The sequence below is a fragment of the Halichondria panicea genome, chromosome 4 (assembly GCF_963675165.1).
Source record: "Halichondria panicea chromosome 4, odHalPani1.1, whole genome shotgun sequence".
Lineage (NCBI taxonomy): Eukaryota > Metazoa > Porifera > Demospongiae > Suberitida > Halichondriidae > Halichondria > Halichondria panicea.
Genome location: NC_087380.1, coordinates 3,537,997 through 3,563,699, shown reverse-complemented (window position 1 = coordinate 3,563,699; position 25,703 = coordinate 3,537,997). Strand labels below are relative to the sequence as shown.

The following is a 25,703-nucleotide window of genomic DNA, read 5'->3' as shown; positions in this document are numbered from 1 at the left end:
TACTACCTTGCTATTAACCTTGCTCTTTATCCTGGCTCTTTATTCTATATACTAAATTGTTTATTAGATAGAAACAGGTCACATTGGCCGGAACAAACAAGCATGTGCGTAGGGAGTCATTCACTCCTGGGGGAGTCCCCACACCTTAGGCAGGAATGACCGGGGGTTCACTCCCACCGGGGAGTCATTCATTCTCTGACACCGGTGTAGAAGCGATATCCGTCGTGGTTTTCGTGGGGGTTGACGGTCTGGCCAAGAAAAATACCCGCCATACTATAGAGTCTACTGCTCATTAGATCTAATTACTATTACAAGTCATGTACAAGCAAGAAATGAGGTGAGCAAGATAAAATCTTTTAACAATGTACCATTTGCCTTGCATAGGTCTGTATTGTACCTGCTAGATCTAGCCATTTCTCTGACTCTACTTGTTGCAAGAATCAGAGGTAAAGAAAGTTATCCAAGAGTTGTTGTTTCTTTAGTACTTACCATATCGTCTACATTTATCTGCCTTCGGGCGTGATTGCTGTGGTGGAATTGCACCACCCTCTCTCATGCACATAATTATAAAAGCAATCGCTCATTAGTAAACATTTGATTGTGGTATTATAGCAAGCAGGTGACGTGGCCAAGTGGCCAATAAGCAGTCATATCAGGTCCTATTATTTGATTATTGCTAATACTTAAATTTATTAATTCATATAATTATGTGCCAACTTCTTCCCCAGCCAAATTTCAAAACATGGGGGCGTTAGCCCCCAAGCGACTGGCCACACCAGAATGCGAATTTTTGGCAAATTGAAGCACATAATTACCATTGCACCTCTGATTTTCAGTGCACAATAATTCGATCTTCTTCCATGTCTTATTTGTTTATCGGATACCCATGCATGCAACTGTCAATGTAGCTTCACTGCATGTGCGGAGTCACTGCACATGCTCATAACAATAATTATGGCACAAGCACTGAGCCCCCGCCCACTTATTGAATTGATCGAGCTATAGCTAGCTAAGTTCTCTTTTGTATTACTTGCGGTGAAAACCTTTGCGAATGAGCTATGAGTCAAATCAGCAGAAAAGTTGACCCTTTGCGATCTAACTGGCATGGATTGTGTGTATTTACTAGTAATAGTTTTGCGATTTATTGTTGCGAATTGATCAACCCTCGCAAAGTTCGCATATGTTTGTTTGATGCTCGCAAAACATTTAGTAATACGGTAGCTGTTTCTATAGATTCGCTAGCAGTAAGTTCCAAGCTTTTCCAGACTTGCTAAGCTATAGTGTTGTAACCCAGCTCAGAAGCAGAAACCTTGAATCCAGGATGTATGAGGTGAATAGCAGTTTCCTTTGGGACAATGGACAGGGGTGTTAAATCTGGGAAAGTCCCAGCCAAGACAGATGCAATAACTTATTGTGTGCTTTTATAGGAAGTTTACCGTATAGTTCTAAACCATTAATTTTGTGGTCAATAAAATGGCGAATAAGCTATATTTTGAACAAATTGGCTAAAATTTAGCATCTCTGGTGATATGCTTGTGTATCCACCGCTATTGGCGATTCAGTGAAATTCGCCAAATCGCCAAATTTCCCTTGTCAGTTATATAAGCATGCGTTCATTGCACGACCTCGAGTGCAATTAATTTGCATGCTAACATGCATGCCATTGCTATGAGCATGGCTTCACTCTGGGAATCTATAGTACGGTTCTCGTGGGATATATATAGTAGTGCATGTGGTTTCCCCAGCACCTGTTGATCTATGACATCCTGCCATGCACTGTTATTACAATAAGTGTATGGCTTCGTGGTAATAGTTGTACCATGACTGCATGTCTATAGGGTGGGTTCGTAGAACTTCGTACTCAAGGGTAGTTATGCCTCGGTGAAATCGAGCTGGACTGAAAGTTCAGAGTCCATATGATTATAATGGCTGCAAGCTTGCAGCTTTGCATCTCTTTTCTCGCTTTTAACTAGCTTCTAGTGCAGAGCTAACTCATATGCGTAGAATAGCTTATCAGATTTTGCTTACACACGAGTATGAAGAGACTGCAATGGCCTTTAAAGCAAGTAAAACTAGCCATAACTTGAGAACAAAGCATTATTTTATAAATTCACAAATTGATCCAAGAAAACATAGAACTTGCTATCATTGAACTCCTGAACGTAATTATAGTATTATAGTATAATTTATGAGCAATATTATCATCATGCACTGACTATAATATTTTTTTGAACAGGAAATCCAGCTGAATGTTTCAATAATGCAGAATTTGGTTGTTGTGGGACAGCTGTTGTCCGAGGTTCAGGTCCTGAGTGCTGTGATGATGGATTCTTGTCCTTTAGTACACTAGGAGCCGATGTCTGCCAACTGTGCTCTGGTAAGACTTACAAATTTTCACCACATTTTTTTTACTTAGCACTGTCCTTTGTACATACAGGCAATGTGATTTGCTCGGCTGCTCCTAACTGTACTGATCCGTTTGATCCCAGCCAAGCTCATCAGAGCAGTGTTGAGTGTTGTGCTACTGGCGGTGGAGTGGCTTACACTGACTCTACAGGAATATGTTTAGTTTGTGAGTATTTACCCAGGCTACCTACTATCTTAGCACACATCATGTGGATTTCAAGTTTTAGACTATCACTTATACAAGCTAATATTTTAATACTATAGGTCCCACTGCCATCACCGGTTGCTATAGCGAGGCTAGTGAGAATGCGTGCAGAGGAGACACCATTCCCCTAACTGCGACTGGGTCAGCTGCTGCTCAAGTCAGGGAATGCTGTCTCAACACGCCTGGACTCTCCTACAACCTACTGGAAGAATGTATCGACTGTGTCGGTAATGCACTATTAAAATTTTAGTATATTGACAATGTATATAATTATGATATCTGCAGCGTATGGATTTCTAGAAGAGAGGCTAGAAGATGTTGAAAGAGGGCAAGGCTATTCCATTGGTATTGGGTACATTAAACGACCAGTGAGTGTTGGCAACCTTATCAGAGGAGACATCTTTGTAGCTGATGGTGGAACAGCAGGTGATAGTATGCATGCATAATTATATAGCCTCGTTCCCAGACCGATTTGTCTCTAAAATAACACTAGGTCGCCTCCTCGGCCTGGTATTGATTGTATCTGGGCGTGTATATGAGCATGGTCTGGTTGCTGTATTTGCTCCACCTTGTTCAGGTATTCGCTCAAAACGAGCGAAGGTGGAGCGAATAGAAACACTAATGCATATAGTGTATGTAAGCGTACTTACTTCGTAAAGTCACCGTAATCACATAGAACTCCGTGTGATACGTATATTCTTTAGCTTTTTTGCAAGTTTATTTTGTCAGGGATTATAGAGTGTGAGCAGTCTTGTTCGAAGGAAGAAGGAGCATCACTCTTGTGAAAGAACAGATCTAGGTTCTCAAGTTTCTTCTATACCCTTTGATTGACTACACAATTATACAAGCACTTGATAGGACCATTGGACCATTGATTGCCAGATATACACCTAGCTGGTAGAGTCTACCCTTAGACTCTGGTCATAGATCTCTTGTATATACTATGCTCAGACTGTCTACAAGTGGCTGGGCCTGGGTCAAGATGAGCGGCGATATAAATCAATAATTCCCTTGTACACTATAAACTATAGCCCATTCCTTGGTACCTGGATCAAGCCTTGAAGGTATGACATACAGCACTGCATGGCACAGCGGTTGTGTGGACCATTACTGTGAGTTACAAATGTATAGTGGAATGATGAATTAAATAAAGTTCATACTAATTTTTATACAGGAGCAATCGAGCCTTTCCCCTCCAACCCCCGTCGTACTCCTCTTATAGCTGATGCGTACAAACTCATTGAAAGGGGATGCCCCAGTGACACTCGTGTCCTTCTTCCTATATAATTATATATATAGGGGTCGATGTTATAGAACCACCTGTACTAAAACTATTGAGTGGACATGGCTCTAGATTCAACTGGTTACTATCCTGGCCAGTGACGTCAGGGTTCTACTGTCTCTTGATGCACTGTGAACACAGAATTTTTGTCATGCCACCTGAACAGGCACATCCAATACAGTATTGAGCCTCTCTGGAAGCTCTTGTTTGAGATACTTGCTTCTAAACATCTGTCTATTTATTATGGACGCAGTTCGGCTGTGCAGTACACTCTACAAAAAATACTACAAAAAATAGCCATTATCTCGATTGACCACATGGACTAGCAGTAAATTTCTATATCACTGTATTTTTAACCACTGATGAAGATTTTAATAATTACCGGTATGGGCACAAATTATTATTAGTACAGTTTTCGGTCACGCCCATGCAGATACAATCAGTACTGTAATATTATAGAGACAAATCGGCCTGGGAACAAGGCTATATAGCATGCATACAGCTTAGAGAGATTCCGTATTTAAATACTCTAACCAAAGTGTACCTATATATAAATACCAGGAAATTAGACATGCATGCACTGTGAACATAACCTAACCCATAAAAATGTTTCAATAAACCTAAACCATTCATTTATTTTATCTGAGACCTTAGCCGTTCAACGTTAGATTATACTCTAACCAATTACCCATGCACTATAACAATTTTCTGCTGTTCTATTACCACCACAAACCTACCACCTGATGTTGCATGTAAATGGATGTTCAATCACCTATATACACAATGGTATCAGCACCATTTCTCTATTATACTCGCATATTTGTGGTCGTCTATATAATTATACTCTCAAGCTGCAAGCACTATACTGTCTCTTTGTGTTAGGTTTCCTGGCTTTGAAAATCGCACGTTCAGTCATTGATTAGTGACCTTTATGTACAGGTATCAACAGAGATTTTCAGATCAGCTCCAACAGATACACAGTTCGCCCAGGCGTGAATGAAGAAATAATCATTACGTATCGTGTGGACTTTATTGCTCAAGAACCTGTGGAGACAGCCCAACTTAAGCTAGCTATCTCTACAACGCCACCGAGAGGAATGCTGACCCGTGACACATTCAACGTGGTTGTCATCGACAATGATGGTGAGCAAATACACATGTGCATGTGTCATGTGTTTTTCCTATTTATATTTGCGTGCTCAGTCTGTATGTTATAATTATGATGGCTCCACATATTAAATTATATAGACATTATTTTCTTATAATAACGGTCATAAGCAGCTTTCTGACATGATTAAATTGGAGGCATATCATCCCCACCTTTTGCAGTGGTAATATTCCAGCTGGCAGAGAATGATTTTCGATCCAGTGAAAGTGAGCTTAAAATCAACGCTCCAGTGATCAAGAATCTCCGTATTGCCAGTCCAGTAGTGCTCCTCCTAACACCGTACACTGTTGACCAGGCTTTAGCAGCTGATGTACCTCCTCTTCCCCAAGTACCACCTGATAACAACCCACAATTTTCCAATCGTGCTAAAAATGACGGTATAATTTTGAAATGATGGCCATATACATTGATTTCCATGCAACACTTGATTTTCTCACAGATAACGGTCGTGGAGACTTTTCAACTGACGTGATTACTGTAAGATTTGAGGCTGATGAAATTGGGAGTCCAATAAACGATGTTTTTGTACAAGTTCCAATATTTAACGATGGCATAGAAGAAGCCATAGAAGAGGTGTTTGTGATCGACCTGACGCTAAACTCGTCCATTAATAGTCAGATCAGTATCATACGTCGAAGCTCTCTCTGCAGAATTAACGATGATGATGGTGAGTGTAAGATCATTATTGGATATCTGCACTCCAGTGGAATCACCATTGTGGCATACGTATACCTGCATTTCACATTGAACGGGAATTTAAAGTAATAAATAATGCCTGTATTTCACAGTTACTTCAGCTTCATACACCAATAATTATAATTATAGTTGTTGCATGCTCATGCTGCATAATGACCACATAATTATAACATATCTATATAATTATCAACAAACCATGCAGCGGCTTTAAAACCATTCTGACGAGCCAGTGGGCGCCAAAGGGTAAGACAATCTTAAATCCACAGGCGAAATACTCATTGCCCCACTGTCCATCTGTTCCTGTACTTGAGTAGAGTACTGTTTGAGCCCTTTCTCGGTACGGACAAATAGTTAGCTAAGTGATACTAGACAGGCTAGATCTATAAATAGAAATAGGCCGCTATATGCAATTGAAAGCTTCTACAAACTGTAGGTTTACATAGATCATTCGAGAGTAGTGACTTGGCCCAGTTAACTGTAATAAGAATGCATGGGCATTTCTGGAGATTCCTGTCTGAATTGCTGAGGCAGCTGCATGCCATATATAGTGCATGCATATAGTTATGTCGTAATCACACCACCTCCTTCACGGATTGATTTTATGTAGCTTTTGAACTTATACCACCTAAATTTTCCCCCAACATTAATGGCCGGCCACGCTTCTTGACTGGGAGCAACTTCACTGATAGTATATAGACAGCCCTCTACACCATGCAGCTCTACGTTTGCGAGATATTTCAGCACGGTATTTATCTTTCCAATTTTGTACTGAGGTTGTCAATACCCATCTTGAAATGTCTTACAGCAGCTTCATTGCCATTCATTGCTGCCTGTTGCTCAGGAGTAAATTTGGAATAAAAACCTCGTTTCTTCTTGTCTTCACTGCCTCTCACTGATTTATTGGCCCCATTTATAGCTACTGCACTCAACCTAGCAGAACACACGTTGGACAATATACCGGGGGTATCTCTGGAACTACACTTTCAGCAATGACAAATAGGACCACTTGGACTTGGTAAACCATCATCAAATTGACAATAGACTCTTGCATGTATAGAGACATTATTCGCGTGCAGCTTGCTGTGACCATGCATGGAACAACGTGGTCACACACGATTGAATTGTGACATGGCATGCACTTAATATTTTCGCAGTTTTAATTTTCTGGATGATGCTCTTCAATATGAAATCTACGAAAATTTCCACCGTACGAAAATAACCCGCTACGTCAGGTGCATGTGCAGAGCCGTTGTATTTTTTTGTCTGTCTGTCTGTCTGTCTGTCTGTCTGTCTGTCTGTCTGTCTGTCTGCATGTGCATGTATTCTGAGACTGCTCACCTGGCTGCCATAGCACTGCCTTACAGCATGGATAGCCTCCACACAACAAGTTTCTTACTTTAATTTTTCTTTCAGATTTTGACGTTGAAATGAAATTTCGTTGTCTTGTAAGATTGACCTCGCTTAGCACACGGTTTTAATTTCAGGCACAACACTTTTGGTTTCTATATAGCATAATAGCCTCCACACAACAAGTTATGTTTCAAAAATGTCAGATTTTGCTGTTAAGGCTTTGTAAAGGTTAGTCGGGCCACCGGGTGTTACAGTGAATCAAAACTACCCTTTCTTCAGGGCCTAGGAGCTTTAGTATATCATGCAGCAAAGGTCCAGAACAAGAATGTGTAATAATTATATGTAATAATTATTATCATCACTGCCTATAATATTTTTCCTGACCCCCTTGAACAGGTATGGAAGCTGACTGTTTCAGTAATGCAGACTTTGGTTGTAGTGGGACACCAGCTGCCTCAGGTTTTGGTTCTGAATGCTGTAATGAAGGATACTTGTCCTTTAGTACACAAGGAGCCAATGTCTGCCAACTGTGTTCTGGTAAGATTCACAATACATGATTATAATTTTTATGCCGGTGATCTATAAGACTAATAATTTAGAATAAAAATAAAATACACCGCAAGTGCTGATGCCTAGATGGATGTGTAAGCTGCATAACATATAAAGCTATTGCTGATAATTATCAATTACTTAATTGCTGCATGCAGCAGGTATAGATATATCTATAATGCAGGCTAATCTGCAATCGCAGGGAGAGTGGGAAAATAATGATCGACCATGATTGATGCTAAAAAGTACAAAGCAGCAGAGGAGGTACAATATCTGCGAGTCTTGAGCCCATTATATCCGGGTCAAAGTTCAATAGCACATCAAACGAAATGACACTCATGGCAACTCCTGAAGATTCTGAACCTGAAACGATTAAGCCAATAGCTATAACCTATAGATCAAACAGTGCACGAATCAGACTCTTATGCTTGTGTTTGGCAGGTAACACAAAATTGAAATTTGATCTGGATATAATGAATCTCAAACACTTCCTGCGACTCACAGATGTCGTACCTCCTCTGGTACAGTAGAGCCTAGCCTCCTTCACAGGCCTTTGATTGAAGAGGAACTGAGATCGAGGCTAATTGGAGCCTCAATTGCAGCTCTCTTCTCACTCTTGCAGCTACCAATAGCTAGCGTTATAGCGCAGAGCTAACTATAGTTAACAGGGGCGGATCCAGGGGTATGGAATAGGGGGCTCATCCCCCCCTTTCCTCTTAAGTATGAGGGGTGAATATGCCAAAATGTGTCATAGTTGGTGGCAGCAGCTTAGTCTAGAAGGTGGTGGCGGTGTTTAGTTGGTGGCGGTGGATGTTCAGTTGGTGGCGGCGGGTGTTTATGTGTATAGACTGCTACAGCTATAGTGGGTGTTTATGTATATAGACTGCTACAGCTATAGTGCAAGTAAGGGTTTCTATAGGCTTCTAGCAGGGGCGTAACTAGAAATTTTACCGGAAGGAGGAAACAGGGGCTTGCGCCCCCGCAACCGGAAACCACACCCACTAAGTATTGTGTAGAAGTACATGCAAATAGTAGTAAACTCTATTTACCTGCTCTTCTTCTCTTTTCTTCATCAGCAAGACAGTGATAGAGCTCATTTCTGCTCATTCTATAGTTGGCTATAGTTATTCAAAAGTTAGCTATAGCCAGAGCTATTAAAAGCTAGTGAAGGTGAGTCACATGAAACTTGAAGTTCAATAGTACAGGAGGCAAGGGCCTCCTCTGCCTCACTGCTAATTACGCTCCTGCTTCTAGTAATGTTTTCTTGGATTGCGGATTTGCGAAATAATGCTTCGTTCTCGAGTTATGGCTAGCTAGGTTCGCTTACTTTGAAGGAGACTCGTGTGTAGCAACATCTGTTAAATAATGAAAGCACCGCGGGTGCTGATGCCTCGGTGGAGGTGCCAAAGCACCATAACATAAAGCTACTAATATAGCTTTTATATACACACATTATATCATGATGAACATAATTAATTTTGCTGCATGCAGGCAGAATCCAGAATCACAGGGAAACTCGAAGAGTGGGTAATGATCGACCGCAATTATTGTTAAAAACGATCTATGGGAAAACTTCAACTAAAATTAATGGCTGCATCAGCACAGAGCCTTGCAGCTCTCTTCTCACTCTTGCAGCTACCAATAGCTAGCGTTCTAGTGCAGAGCTAAGTACTAAGTCGAGTAGCAACACTCGGTGAGCAAGTTTTGCTACCCACTCTTCTGAAAAGGCTGCAATGGCGTTCCAAGTAAGCAAAACTAGGCATAACTCAAGAACGAAGCGTTATTTTGCAAATCCACGAATTAAATCCAAGAAAACATGACTATAAGTATACTGAGAACTCTTACTTGCACTTGATTGATCATTGAGCAGCTGTAGCAGTCTACACACACACATACCGCACACACACACACACTGCACACACACACACACAGACACACAAACACACTACCGTATATACCTCGCTTGCGCATGCGCACCGAGGCATAAATATAACTTAGCTATTCTACTTAGTAGTTAGCTCTGCAATAGAACGCTAGCTGCAAGAGTGAGAAAAGAACTGCAAAGCCATTAACAATTACAAACTTTGAACTTTTGGCATCTTTTTTAGCAACAAGCATGCATGGTCGACCATTTCCCGCTCTTTTCTCAAGACATGTTCACTGGCCTAAAAGAGTGCATAGTACAACAGTCTTATAATTATGTCTCGGTTATGCATGCGTAGCGCATGCAAATATAATTATGTATTCATATAGCCTGGAGTGCTATAGTACTGAATGCATGCATGTAGCTTCATTGCCTACACCAAGGCATCGATCAGCACCCACGGTGCTTTCATTATAATATTTTTTGTAGAATTGGGAGCAGTAATAGCGTTACTAGTACTATAAGGCCACTCTAAATGAGACTGTAGTTTCCCGTCAGAGACTCCAGTAAATTATAAGCGGATGTGAGCAGTATTATCATTATTCATTACTATGAAATATAATTATAAATTGGTCCATCATCAATTAATTAGCCACAAAAATTCAGCCAACCATGTGCTTAGAGGCAACAAAGAACAAGAAAAAAGTAATTTCAATATTTCATTGATAATTAGAGAAATAATGGCCATAGTGACTTAGTTGGGCAGAGCCCGACCGTCCCTGACGGGAGGTCGGGGGACACGCTTATATAGGATTTGTACTTGTGTATTATGTAATACTGCTTGGAGCATCATGAATATAATCATTTTAAGTGGGTGTTAAACGCAATATGCACCGCACTGCACCACACTGGCTGGCACTGAACAACATGACTGTGCTACTAACAGTACTGAGCAAGAATGGCCCAAGTGCTACAATGTTTTGGATGTGGGGATGAGCTATCAAGGCCTGGTGACAGGAGAGCTCTTGATGTTCCAGCTGGAAAGGAAGTGTTGGACCTGTGGACAATGCTACTGGAATGAGGAAGAACAGATGTGCTGATGTCGACATTAACAGTATATTGTAAATGGCAGTGATAAAAACAGATTGCCCAAAATGTGCAGGAAATGTTTCGGTAGATATAGCAGCTTTCTTGAAGCACAGGTAATAATGAAAATAAAAATTGTAATTAGCTGAAAGAAGTAACAAATAACCTAAGTCTTAGGTCACACTGTCCACATAAACATGACTTAGAACAAATATCACAGCACAAGCAATTGAAACCGAGATCAACATGTTTGTAATTGTCAATATTTCGGAAAAGACTATCCCTTCTACAATCTGTAGTGTTTGAAGCATATTCTTTAATCTCATTATCAACTTGATGGTAAATTCTTGCCTTCAAAAGGGTTACACGTGATGGTTTACCATCTCAACCTGCTCTACCAGTCTCTTGTACATAGCTACTGATATCGTCTAGCAGGCCAACATGAATGATTTGCCGAATGTTGGGACAATCAACACCCATGCCAAATGCCATAGTAGTTACAACAATGCGAAGATTGCTTAAATAAACGAATGATTTCAGATTTATGGGCTGGATCAGTGACACTTGTAAACATGTCCACGAGGCGAAATTCAGGAAGATCAGGTGCATCATCAGGATTTGTGAATGCAGCTCCAAGGTAATCCTTAAAGAAGAGGTACATGTCACCACACACTCCAAAAGAACGTCCATATAATATTATGATTGTTTTGGGAAACTTGTTTCTCTCGATTACCAATTTCTGGGCCAAGTTTTGGAATGTCTCTGGTATACTTTTGAACAATCCAATAGCATAAATCAAATTTGGGATTACTGGGACTCTCGTAATGACAAATGGGTTTCTTAGGCCAACAATACGAGAAATAATGTCACTTCGGGTAGCTGTTGCTGTTAGCGCCATCACATGAACTGATGTTGGAATGAGGCTGCGCACTTCTCCAATTCTCAACAGCATTTGCCTGAAAGTCTCACCCCTGCAATAATATTATTGGTATACACATGTTAATAAAAAACAATGAGTCAAATACATACCATTTCTTCACACAATGAGCTTCATCGATTATCAAAGCCTTGAGTCTATTAGCATACACATCTCCCCCCAGAAGTCTTCTCCAATGCTTCTTGCTGATGATCATTTCAGGTGTAAAGAATACTAGCTGGTACTTTCCGTGGAAGATCGCATCCATTGTAGCTGCATCAGACATCTCGCCCGAGACATATGTGCTAGAGATGCCTTTAGAACAATAGATGGCTACCTATATATAGAATAAAAGCATCCAGCTTAGAATGACCTAGTTACGTGTAAACAGCTCATATGCACATGTACGTATAATTATATGTATGTTCTATCTAGCCTTACATACCTGATCATGAATGATGGCCAGCAGAGGAGTGACTACTACTACAATAGAATGACCTTTCTCCTTCTCCAATATTTTGTCAAATGTTGCAGGCAAACAAGCATAGCAAAGGCTCTTTCCAAATCCAGTAGGCAATACAGCAAAGACATCTCTGCCTCTCAGAAACCAATTCCAAGCTCGTTAGCAGCTTCTGTGACAGCTTGTGTAACTTTCTCCATTTTGCTCAAGGCAGCTCCGCCCAGCTAACGTTGCATGGCTGCACACCCACCTAGCTAAGTGGGTGTTAACCAACCACTTGCAATACTGCAATCTGATTGGGCTGCACTCCTCAGTGCAGCAGTACAAATCCTATATAAGCGTGTCACCCGGCCACCCGTTGGGAACGGGTGCCGGGCTCTGCCCAGCTAATAGTGACTATCAATGAGGTAGCTAAAGCAGGAAGCGCGAGTTGGACAGGAAACTACAGTCTCATTTGGAGTGGCCCAACGAAATAAAGCATTTTTATAACCTGTCTCTTCCAACTAGCAGAGTAACAAGTTTCGATCCATATCATGTGTTTTAACAGACCACCTCTTTATTACATGCATGCAGTCACTGTTAGTCAACCGGTGAGGTTGCCCCAGGACTTTCGACTGACGACCAGGAACCTCCTCGCCCCCGTAAGTCACATGATCTTTGTACCTGATTGTTCCATGGCTTCCCTCTTCAATAGACGAATGGCTTTGAGTACTTGTGTGTTGTGAATGTTGATCTGACAGCTCAAGTTAATCTGACAGCTCAGTATGAGAACGAAAACTCCATCCTGTGTACAGTGGGAAGTGGGCAAGTGAGTGAATGGTGACAATAACAAATGCATAAAGATACGAAGTATACTGCACAAAAATATCTTGGGCACAAATATGCCAACTACAGCATAAAAATAATATTTTTTTACTAATGGTGCATGTGGGTGCAGACTAATTTTACTAACTTGCATTTGCTTGTATATACACCTACTGATTATTCTTTGTATAGCTCACACTTTCTGCTGGGGTCGGCAGTTCTTCCGTGGTTGTCATTGTGATCTTGTTGATGAGTACACTCATCAGCACCATGCAACTAACTGCAGGTACCATGATCTTGTTATACATCAATAATTATTATGTCATCTATACAAATGTTGCCACACAAAATTAATTACACTACTTCCGGATCTATTTTACCTCTCTGCCCCACACACACATGACATTGTATACACACGCAGTGACGTTGTATGATTGTCGTAATTTGGCCAGTGGATGTTCAGAATGTATTGCGGCAGAGTTTGCATGTGTGTGGTGTGGGAGTAGTTGTGAGGTGATGCAGGAGTGCTCCACTGATCATTTCGTTATTGAGGGGAACAATTGTCCTGTCCCTGTCATCAACTCGTTCACTCCAATGTCCGGTAAGCATTAATATACCGTGACTATATAATTATGTTCACCTCTCATTATATATACCTCGAGGCATAGCCGCACGAGGCTGACTTGTGTGTCTGTCTGTGTATAGACATTCCAGCTGTAAATGGTCAACGGTACGTTGCAATGCGACGAAAACTAACAGCTTTCTAGCCTTTTCTCTTGGTTTGACCGGTGGATTTACAAACTAAAACTTTGTTCTCGAGTTATGCCTAGTTTTACTTACAGTCAAGGTTGTTCAAGTCTCTTCAGAATCTTTCGTAGATCCTATTCGCATAAACTTTCTATTCAACTTATTAACCTTGCACTGAAGTGCTAGCTGTTTGTTAGCTATATACAAGAGCCAGAAAAGAGCTGCAAAGCTTTACAGTAGCAGAAGCAGTAGCCCTTCCTTGTGAACTGACCTCTTTGTAGATTGTAGTTTGAAAGTTTATGTATACTATAGCAGGTGGTTGTTTCTAAGAGGTGGTCGCTAATTAAGAGATCGAGGTTCCACTGCATTAGAAGTGTTATATTACAAATCCTGACTTACACCTTCCCCTACAGGACCAGTTGAGGGTGGTACAGCAATCACTGTAAACGGCACTGACCTCGGAGTGACCTTTGCCGACATTCAGAGCGCCAATCTTACATTAGGAGGTGTGGCCTGCTCTCCCATCAACACTGGCTACATGCCAGGCCGCCAATTTGTCTGTTTGACCACCAACTTAGGGACTGGAGGGTCCAAAAACTTCTTTCTGACCATTGGCTCTAGAGAGGCCACTGTACATGTTGGCTCCTTCACTGCTGTGTCTCCTGCTGTCAATAGTGTGACTCCAACCTTTGGACCCAGGGCGGGGGGGACAACAGTGGCTGTGAGTGGGACTGGACTGGACGTGGGTAACCAAGAGGAGACTAGAGTCTCTCTAGAAGTCAGCGGGTCAAGCTATGTCTGCAATGTGTTGTAAGTGACTATATTAATTAGCTGGTACTCAAAGTTCCCCTGCATGCATAACATGCAGATCTATCCAGTCTCACGAGATTCGTTGCACTACCACAGCAGCAAACCTCTCCTCCGATGCAATGGTAGTGGTATCCATTGATTCTGCCAGAGTCAATAATTCAGGAGTGGTCTTCAGTTATCGTAACAACCCCAATGTGATTAATGTGTCTCCTAGCAACACGATTTCCAGTGGAGGCATCACGTTAACTTTTACTGGATTGAACTTGGACGTGGTACAACAGTCTGTGTTGGAGGTCTACCAGCCAATGGGGGCTCCTCTGGTAAGCCAGCAACTAGATACCGTATAGCGGGTATATAATTTTCGTGGGGTCTATGAATAATCCATTTTTAAGTTGGCTTTTTTGCCTCAAAAATATTCGGTGTGGCTGCATGAGATCGAGGTTAGTGCAGGGCAAGCTGCCTGTATATTGCTAGCCTCATTCCCAGGCCGAGTTGTCTCTAAAATAACGCTAGGTCGCCAGCCTAGCATAATTATGGGCTTGTCTGTAGCGATAGTAAATCTATTAATGAAAATACATGCAGCTTGACAGAAATACTGTATATATAGCGGGTAATTTTCGGGGAACAAAATATTCGTGGTTCAGCAATATTGAGACATTTCGTGGGTAATAAAAATTATTTTTGTGGTAGCTGCTTGCCAGAGGAGGAACGCCAGGATCAATAGGGTCACGTTTAATGAAGGATTAAACATTCTTGTTCTGGGTTCTTGACCTTTGCTGCATATAGCGCTTTTGTTCTTTATTTTCCTGCTTGGAAAGCCTAGATCTATCCAGTGCAGCAAGCCAGTACATCAAAATTTATACCCTAGCCACGAAAGGCTAATTTCCATATCTTGTGGTTTTAAAGAATGCAATAAAAGGTAATTAAATCCTAGATCTCCTCTCTCAAGCTGATTCCCCTGGGGCTCGATAGCTCAACCGATTTCTGTTGTGATTTTATAAAGAGGATCAAGCTATTGATGGTGTATAAACTCAGGGGCGCGAGGGTAAACTCAGTTTTACATGTAAAACATAGGGCCACGTGTGTGGTTAGTGACCTTTTGACACTGGTATTCCTCCTCTGGGTTGTTTTTCCATGTAACCAATCCTAGATTACATCATCTATATACCTTCCTAATGACGTCATAGTAGCTGGTAGGTGAATATAGTAGGACTAGTAGTAGCATGCAGCAGTAGCACTGGTAGCTCTGGTAGCAGTAGTAGCACTGGTAGCACTGGTAGCAGCAGTAGCACTGGTAGCGCTGGTAGCAGCAGTAGCACTGGTAGCTGCTACCAGCGCTACCAGCGCTACTGCTGCTACTGCTTCTACCAGTGCTACTGCTGCTACCAGTGCTACTGCTGCTACCAGCGCTACCAGTGCTACGGCTGCTACCAGCGCTACCAGTGCTACTGCTGCTACTAGTTACCTACTACTATAATAATATTAAATGCTATTATATACAACCTACCAGCTACTATGACGTCATTAGGAAGGTATATAGATGATGTAATCTAGGATTGGTTACATGGAGAAACGACCCTCCTCTGGCTGCTTGCACTGCAGGTAAAGGTAGGCAAGGTCGCTTCATTCGTGGGTAAAATATTCGTGGTCAGACCTCCATTGGACCAACCACGAAAACCATGAACATTTTGCCCCACGAAAATTACCCGCTATACGGTAGTTAAGATAGAGTATGCTATCTATGTCCAGGTAGATCGAGCTAAAGTTTATTGTCTGCAGCAACTGGTAACACAGTAGGGAACCACACAAAAGGTTCCTTCCCACTAGAGTTGACTGCTTGGACTTGATGCTCATTGAGGGAGGCCTTCTTGTTTCTTGTTTGACACAACTTGATAGCTACCACCTAAATCTAATACCTATAACTAGCTTAGAGATAATTTGTAACACGGAACACTGAGCTGTTTTTGTGATTATGGCAGCTTTTAATTTAAGGAGAAATCATTGGAATTCATTGCTAATTGAAACGACACCCATATGCAATTAATCTTTACCAGGCCTAGTTGGCGACCTAGCATTGTTTTAGACGTACAACTCTGCCTGGGAACGAGGCTAGTATATTGCATCACAACAACCGTTATCAAATTAGTCCTTGAGGCTATGTGACTGCGTAATAAATATGTATACTTTTATATACCCTCCCCTATAATTATACAGAGGAGCAACTGCAGTATGGGAGAGAGTACCACCTGCAGTGTTGTGAACATTACCACCATCACATGCTCCACTCCTGACCTGTCGGCAACCTCGCTGACCGCATTGGACTACGCACTATTGTTCGACGATGTCCCACCCATCACACAAGCACAGTATCCCATCAGCATTCAATCAGATCCCTCTAACTTCAGACTGGAGACATCTCAGGTCCCTAGTGGCACAGAGACCATCATACGTATTGTGGTATGTCTTAAAGCCAGTACTAACCCTATTGTTATCGTGTGTGTACCCAGGGTGATAATCTCGACTCAGTAGATACCAGTGAGATACGAGTGACCGTGGGAGGGGAGGAGTGTGTCCAGACTACCAGTGAGAGAGTTAGTGACATATTCTGTACTGCCCCCTTGGAGCCACCAGGAGGGGAAAACCCTGCCATCTTAAATGTGAGTGACTAATAAACTATGTATTTGTGTCACTGTCCCTTCAGGTGACCGTTGGGAACAATATCGCTCAAACATTGGTTGAGGGACTGGCTTACACAGTTCCTGTGGTGACAGTCCCTGCAGTGGCGGTTTCTGTGACTACTGGAGTTCCTCTGGAGATCATCATCCCATTTAGTGTCATCATCGTTATCTTTGTACTGGTCGTATGTGTACTGATGATAGTTTTCATCTGCTTCTATCTAAACTCTCGAAGGAAGTCCGTGTCAATTGCTAGGCACCAACAAAACATGGAGCTCGTGGGTACTGGGTAAGAAATGATGTGTACAGTTTAGCTGTTCAATTATCTCAATTTTACGTATGACTCACAGGATAACTGAAGAGGTATTTGATGGCAATACTGCACTCATTAGTAAGTTTCAGTATTTTCTTATTGTACAATATTCACTACACGTAATAACCTACATGCAGAATCAGAACTCGATGAAATTGCTAAGTCCATCCCAGACTCATTCAAAATACCAGCCTCAATATTGAAACTCTCCAGTACTGCAATTGGGCAAGGTAAATAAATTAACAAATAATCATGTGCATTATTTTATGGGATGTCCCCTATGCAGGTGAATTTGGCATCGTGTACAAGGGCGTCCTGACAGACTGGAACAGTGTACCTATGCAGGGGGTGGCCGTGAAGACATTAAAAGGTAACTGCATTAACGTACACGTATATATATATTATATACATGCATGCATGATAATTATCCTGATACATCTAAGAATGTTGTCAGCTGCAACATGTTTTCCTATATAGAAGTTATATACTGAGGTTGTCAGTGATTCAGATCCCTATAATTTGTGGGCGGCTGTTGATAATAGATTATACACAACATAATTATTGTATTTGTGATGAGTTGAGTCTGTTAACTACACTGCAGGTCTGTTCTCAGTGTCGGATGTTCAGAGCATGGTGTGTGAGGTGAACAAGATGCAGGACTTCCACCATCCTCATGTCATGTCCCTGATTGGGGTGTGTCTCGATGCTGGCCCCGGCATTGCCATAGTGATGCCATATATGGCCAACGGGAGCCTCTTTGACTATCTCAAGAGAGAGAGGGGCAGTCTGGAGCTGGACGATGACTGTGAGATTGATCAGGTATATGTGGTATGGGGTGGGTGCCCTTTGTGTCAAATTACAATATATGGATGCTTCTATAGTAGTCACAGTAATACTGCCTAATGAGGATTATATTGACATGTGCCATCTTGAATATAGGATTAACAGTGCATGCATGCACTCGATGGATAGTTAGTTATAGTGATGGATCATGGATATAGTTATTACCGTATATCTTCTAATTTATCGGACAGCAATTAATAATTATTTTGGAAATTGTCCGGGTATAATTGGAACAGATTTTTATAGAGCATGCGAAGTGTCAGGAACAATTAGAACAAGCAAGCAGCTGCATGCGAGCTAGCTAAATTTAATAGAACAGCGTGCGATTGAATAGTTGCACTATAGCTATCTAAAACTATCTACTAAAAGCTATCTAACTGCAGCACTCTAAGTTTTACTTGCCGTCTATGAATGTATATAACTCAGGTATTGTCCAGATATTTAGTAATATTAAAGCCCTGCATGGAGTGTCTGTTGTATTAGAACAACGAAAATTGCCCAAAAGAGTGTCCGGGTAATTAAAAGTGTCCGATAAATTAGAACATAATAATACGGTACTATAATTATGTGATTCTAGGGATTGATGGCAGTAAACCCTCCAAGCGTGGCTGGCTATATACATACGTTGCAAACTCACTTTCAAGCTATCCGGCAGAAAGCAGAAAGTAAAAAGAAAGCATTGTGGAGAGCTTGCTCTGTCAATAGCTAGCTATAGCTAGCTATACACAGGTACATATAATATCGCACGTGCCATAATTATTATAGATATCACAGCTATTAGTTCGACGCTGTCGCTGATCTATAGCTGCCACTCTGAGCCTCGCTCTGACTCCTCCTCTAAGAATAAAGCCCCATATTTATACCTCACAGAGCTAGAGTCAAGACAATTATGCATGCCAAGCCGCTCTCCACTTTAGTCTTGCACTAGCTTCACTTTACTCTCCTGTCAAGCGCCTCACTATCTTTGTAATAATGACTAGGACATATAATGTTACAAACAAAAGCAATTGCAGGCTAGTTTGCTTTGGCACAGAAATTTACCTTTTGTAACACCTTTTGCCAGGCATATGATGCAGTTGGTGTACCACAAAGCCTTGCATGTGCATGCAACTTTACTGCAAATTCTAGTGGAGGAGAAGCGATGATTTTGGATATTTCACGGATTTTATTTGCAAGCGATATAGAGATTCAAATTGCTACACCCCTACAATACCGGAAGTATTATACAATGATTCCAAAGTTAGGTTTGAGGTTAAATCGCTAAAATTGTTGTTATCAAAAATAAAACGCTATTATATATACAGTACAAATTATTTAATCTGTTGTACGCATGCAGTTAAACGGAACGCAACAGGAAATTTATTTAGGACTACTGTATATAATTATGTGCATGTGTATTAAAATATTCTTTGATAGCTGGAGTGTTCTCAAACAAAGAAGTGGGTGGGGCTGAACTTTTCCGGCACCACCAAATGTTTTGATCAGCTGTCGTGCCATTCTCCACAGATTCTGACAGTGAGGAAACTGCTACTAAAGATGTGCCATCAAATAACACTGGGAATGGCCTACTTGGCCGAGCAGAAGTTTGTCCATCGAGACCTTGCAGCCAGAAACTGCATGTGAGTTAACAATTGTCTATTTATGTACAGAGTCGAGATATCATGATACATTCATTCTTGTACCATAATGTGCTCTGACACTAAGGAATATCCATTGAAACTATACTCTCAGGATACTCTATAGGGTACAAATCCCATGTACCCTTCCAGGGTGTACGTTCATTTACATGGTACATGGCTGTGGTCAGCCTGAAGCCCTCCCTCAACCCTTTAAGGACCCTCTCTTTTAAAGAAGACTACCGTAACAAAAATTGTGGAAAGCACAAAAACGTGTGGGTGTTGAAGTTGTAGATGTGGTTTGTCGAGTGCAAGCACACCACACAAAACAAAATGTACACGGCAGGGATCAAAGAGTGCTTACTACTACTCATTGTAAAGGGGTTGGATAACAGCTTCTAATTGCTTCTAATCAATAGGTGTTCATAGTACAAGCTACCTGTACCGTGGATATCTGCATATATATGTATTGTTTCCAATACACCCTTGATGCCCATGGTACAGCTATTACATAGTTCATTATCGTTTAATACATCACTGCCATACATACATTTTTGAGGAATTTCATTGGAGCGTATCCAATGGCATATTAATTGGCAGCATCATATAATTATGTCATCACACTGGATAGATCATATACGTACTTACTTGACAGTATACATGTGCATGCACATGCATCATTGTCTCAGTAAGGTTTCATCTTGTACATTCCTATAGGTTGGACTCGGAAGGGGGTATCAGGGTGGGGGACTTTGGTCTGGCTGAGGACGTCTATGCTAGCGGTTACTTCAGACAGAACGACCGAGCCAATGCAAAGGTCCCCTACAAATGGATGGCCTTGGAAAGTCTCAATGATGCCATCTTCACAGAGAAAACTGATGTGGTGAGCCAGTGCGTGGTGGACCAAGCACATTGCATCATTTTCGTGAAATGATGCAGCTTTACAGAGTACAACAATTTAAACTCAAGTTACATGTACAACCACCCAAAGTTTGCTAGTAGCAATATTATTGTTGCTCTCATTATCATCAGTGGTCGTACGGTGTGACTGTGTGGGAAGTCTTCAATGGAGGACGGACCCCCTACCCTGCCGTGGACCCGCTGTCCCTCATCCAGGTGCTGGAGGAGGGGCGGAGACTCGAGAGACCTCTAAATGCAGCCTGTGCCACCGAGATGTGAGTACACTGAGTTAGTAGTTATTGTGGCAGTGTTGAGTACTGTGTGCAAGCCCCTCTTGGATCTTGGAGTCGATAGCAATTTGTATCTCCTGATTAAATTTAAAGGGGATGGTTATCGTGTTAATCATGCAGTACCATGCATATATAAGCTCTTTTTAATTGTACAAACTCTTAGGATAGTTAACTAACTCTACACACACACACCCTACCATGCATTCACCCAGTTCTGTGGTGATGCGTAAGTGTTGGAGGGAGGACCCAGAGGAGAGGCCAACCTTCTCACAACTGTCCTCCATTGTGGAGAGGCTACTGACAGCCATTTCTGGCTATACTGAGCTCGGTATGGTGCTGGTGGACACCAGTCAAGAGGAGGAGGAGCTCAGTAAGTCAGTGTCAAATTTTAACCATCATTTTGTCGTAGGTTTGCTGTGTATATTCATTGCAAAAATACTGAATCTGTTAGCTGTGAATCCATAATTATAGAATTGAATTGCAATACTCGATTATTATTGGTGTAGACTGTTTACAATCGCAACGTTGTAGTAGTTTGAGTCCATTGTATAATGTTTGACAATGCTTCATTACCTCTAGAATATGACTACATACCCCCTCCCATTGAAGTCCATCACTATGGCAACTTTCCGTCAGCTGACCCTATAACAACTGGGAACAGTGCTTACGGCCTTGGGGACAATCAAGAGATGGAGGAGCTCAGTAAGTGTGTATAATTATTACATGGCAATAAGTGCCACAAGCAGTTTATTTGCCTGGTGTAGTATACGTAGACAGTGGCCTTTAGGCCCGAGATCACTCGATTTAGTGAGTCTACTGCCTCGAGTCAAATCCGCGTGTACATTTCGGCTAACTATGTTTTAGCTTCTTAGCTTTTGCTCGCTTTTATTCGACAACGAAGATTTAACACAAAATCTGCTACCTTGTTGTTTTGAGGCTATCCATGAACACAGTGCTATCGCGTGAGTAGACTCAGAATACACAGAGCGACAGACAGACAGACTAACCGACTATATATAACTCGTGGCACCGCAGCCAAGATTAGTGCATTTGTAAGAGCTCTGGACATCGTTTGCTGATTTTGCATGCAGTGGCTACTCGAATTATTGATGGACGTCACGTGGCTCATTTAGAGTTATTCTGGTATCCGAATACAGAATACCGTACAGATTTCACGTTTTTCGAGGGGTAGACAGAAGATGCGAAAATTATAAAGAGGATAAACTCCTACACACCAGCTTGCAAAGCTATTGGTGTGTGGTTTCCTGGCCGAAAATTTCTGGCTCTGGAGCCAAATAAGCGAAATTTACACCCGCGAAAATTTCGCGCTACACAGTGTTTTAGCTATCCGGATGAGGTGGGGACACAAGGTGTTCGGATTCAAGGCTCAACTGTATTACCGTATATAGAAACTGGAATTAACTCATGGGGTCAATGGCAGAGCTCTATACGCTTATATTCAAGGTTGCTCCTATAATGCAGTCATTTTCGAGCCCCACCCAGTAACCAGATGTCTCAGTGATAAGATGACTCGTAAGCTACCTAGAAATTGAGCAAGCTAGGCAACCCACAGGATCTATATCATACTATTATGTTACAGTTATGTTACAGTTCATTTCAATTATCATTGACCGATAACTGGAATAGAAAGGGTCCACAAGTCCACCTCATCTATGTCTTTATTGTGATCAGACAAGGTAACACCACATGCCCAGAGAGTCCTTCCAGCTGGATATCACCAACTATATAGCTACGTACCATGCACTGTACAAGCTCATAGATAAACAACATTATACCACACTTACGTCACCACTAATTGATCTCATTGGTCAACAGCTGTAGGATATATAGAATATTAGCATACAGCCCCAGGCATGCACAGTTTTTCAAGTTGTTTTTTAGTTTTTTCATTTGTTCAAGAAAGTAAACAAAGAGAAAAGAGCCATGCTTGACAGTACTAAGACTCAAAGCGACGGCAGAAACACGGAAGGTGCTCTCCAACAAGATGGCTAAGCTTCCATGGGTCCATGGGCACAGTTTAGATACATTTTATCCAAGAAGAGCTTGCAACTCCAGTAGGGGACGTCGAATGGTCAACGCTTGACCAAGGAAGCTCTTGAGCATATGTAGTAGTCAACATGTTGCTCAACTAGCTCTTTGACGGCTGCAAAACCCGGCATAGTCTTGTTCTTTTTTGCAGTCTGCATTGTGGATTGAATTGTTGCTAGGGGGAGGTCCTTTTATTGTGCTGCGGTCACGTGGTATAAGTCAGATATGCCACACCTACTAGGAGGATATATGGGTGCATATCCTCCTCTTAGGTGTGGTATATCCTATACTTAGCTGAAAATCAATTCTGAATTTTCACTAGCTTTCGCACAATTGAAAAAGCAATTCAATTTGAGTACAAAAAACCTGCAAATCAGCATGCAAAGATACGCTATATCGAGTATACCGCTAATAATCCAGTTTTTACGTTGCTTATAGTTAACATGCATGCTTTATTATGCTTAGTTTTCATCATCTAATGATGTTTGCATGGATGCTATGTCAATAAACTTTTGTTTCATAACGATTTTATTTTTGGCAGACAATGTGCTTACGTTGATGCTCACTGAATCCCCTCATCACTATGGCGATATTTCGTTAGTGGACCCTCTAACAACTGAGAACAGTGCTTACGGCCTCAGGGACAGTCAAGAACTCAGTAAGTGTAGAAACAATCTTGTAAGCATGTGCTGCACACGTCATATCTGACCCTAATAAACTACATTGAAAAAGTAGTTTGGGGCAGCCAGAACTGACCCGTACAGAATAGCGAGTGGCCAATTTCAGGGCGAGTTTTGTAGTAAAGATCAAACAAGCAATCCGTGCCAAACGAAACGACCGGTATATTCTGAGAACCGAAATAGCGAGAGTCTACTTTAAGGCTCTTGACCACAATCTACTACTCTGCCACTTGTGACACTCATTGCCTTGTAATAACTACATTGTACGTACTTTATTGCCTTGAAGCCATTTGCTGCATAGACTCAAGTGAGTGCATGTGTTTATACTCCTGTCCCACAACTAGAGAGTGAGTGTAAAAGCAATGATTTGAAGTTTTTGGTGAGAGTGGGAACTTTCCTCCAAGGTCAATTTTCTGTATGTGCATGGCTATACATGAAGAACTCACCACAGTGCAACATGCCATAATTATATTGACACTGCATTTCCTTTTCAGAGGTCAGAGTATTATATTACAGTGGGCTAGAAGATTTCTGTTCTGCTAACTATGTATGAATAGAAAAGAATCTTAGTAAAGACTGCATGTCACACATGTAGTACATAATATAATACTTTGTTGCACTATGCATGCTGTATGCTTTGATTTCATCACATCTATAATAATGTTTGCATGGATGCTATGTCAATAATTAATTTTGTTACGATTTATTTCTGGCAGACAATGTGCTCACGCTGAGGCCCCCTCATCACTATGGCGATGTTCCGTCAGTAGACCCTCTAACAACTGAGAACAGTGCATATGGCCTCGGGGAAGAAATTACTACTGTAACAACAGACAATTAATGCTTTAATTTATACTATGTGGTAAAAGTCGGATGGTTACATGTCCTGTACTTATAGTTCACCCGTCTATATTGCAATTCACAATAAACTTTTTGTAGGAGCTTTTCCAAGTCGTTATAGATATACTGTGATAGTCAGCACTGAATTATAATATAACATACAGGTATCAATAAACAATGGGCATGCTATATAATATGTTCAAGTGGGAGCAAAAACGACAGCTGCATGTAGATGGAAGGTGAAGTGAGCTGGTACCACTTGTAACATTTTGATGAATGAGTGATTCAAAAGTATAGAATAATGGAACTAACGTTCTGCTTGCCGTATATGGTTTTAGACAGCACATTGTGTGAATGTGTTTATTTTTCGCAGATGCCTGTCCTGTGCTTAGTTTGGAAGGTGGTATAATAAATTATTCTTCTGGCGCTAACACCAGTGGATTAACAGGTAAAAGAATCAGTAGTTGAGTGATTTATTGCGATGGAGCTAAAATTTGTATTACTGAAATGCCTGAAATTAATATTCATGATAATGCAGTCCTTCCCCTATAATGTACTGGACTGCTGCATCTATTATATAGGTGGTGTCAGGACTGCTCTCTATCGCAACTCTTTTTTCCAGGGCCTTACTTGGTGGGTTTACGGCATGAGGAATTACCCTCGTCCCTACACCATATTTTAAAATTTCATAAACTTTAGTAGAGTGGCGATTTTATTGAGTAACAATTTATCCTACGTATTAAGGGTGTCGATGACGGCCAGTTGTCTGGGAATTAGTATAGCCATTTTTTCTCCTACTATGCAGCCTGAGGGACACTAGCTGAGGGTAGATATTTATATAGCCTGCCCTTGTGACATGGTTTCTTTATAACACTCAGTTGGCTTGCAATTGTATTACAGTTAATCGAGAAGTATCAAGTATAATAATACTATTTTACTGTTGCGAAGTGTGTCTCTCTTGCATAATAATAATTAGGGAGCAAAACTTTATTTAAATACATTTAAATACACTACTATTTTGGGGGGTTTATTTAATGCATCGTATGATTCAGTACTGCATGTACATGTACACCTACTGTTGCTGTATATAATCCGACTAGAAAAACATTTGCAATGTGAAAAATTGCTAGGATTGGCCAGGGGAACCACAAAAA

The 25,703-nt window shown here is 41.3% G+C and overlaps 1 protein-coding gene and 1 long non-coding RNA gene across 2 annotated transcripts; one reads left to right on the top strand and one right to left on the bottom strand.

The window, feature by feature from the left end:
* Window positions 1-238: 238 nt before the first annotated feature.
* On the top strand, window positions 239-24,688 carry LOC135335370 (uncharacterized). The gene is made up of 30 exons (XM_064530841.1): window positions 239-337; window positions 385-446; window positions 2,237-2,377; window positions 2,438-2,572; window positions 2,671-2,838; window positions 2,897-3,037; window positions 4,833-5,036; window positions 5,223-5,438; window positions 5,501-5,728; window positions 7,504-7,644; window positions 12,556-12,623; window positions 12,677-12,790; window positions 12,979-13,072; window positions 13,208-13,387; window positions 13,947-14,343; window positions 14,402-14,663; window positions 16,558-16,800; window positions 16,851-17,000; window positions 17,045-17,307; window positions 17,369-17,409; window positions 17,469-17,561; window positions 17,618-17,701; window positions 17,933-18,150; window positions 19,681-19,793; window positions 20,508-20,673; window positions 20,823-20,965; window positions 21,193-21,350; window positions 21,560-21,682; window positions 23,571-23,687; window positions 24,426-24,688. Exons 1-30 carry the CDS (start codon window positions 318-320, stop codon window positions 24,548-24,550), a joined length of 4,608 nt encoding a protein of 1,535 aa, XP_064386911.1. The 5' UTR covers window positions 239-317; the 3' UTR covers window positions 24,551-24,688.
* Window positions 10,662-12,356, bottom strand: LOC135335408 (uncharacterized). The gene is made up of 3 exons (XR_010394495.1): window positions 11,968-12,356; window positions 11,636-11,859; window positions 10,662-11,577 (listed from the first exon to the last, which is right to left on the bottom strand). It is a non-coding gene; the product is annotated as an uncharacterized LOC135335408 (long non-coding RNA).
* Window positions 24,689-25,703: the final 1,015 nt, after the last annotated feature.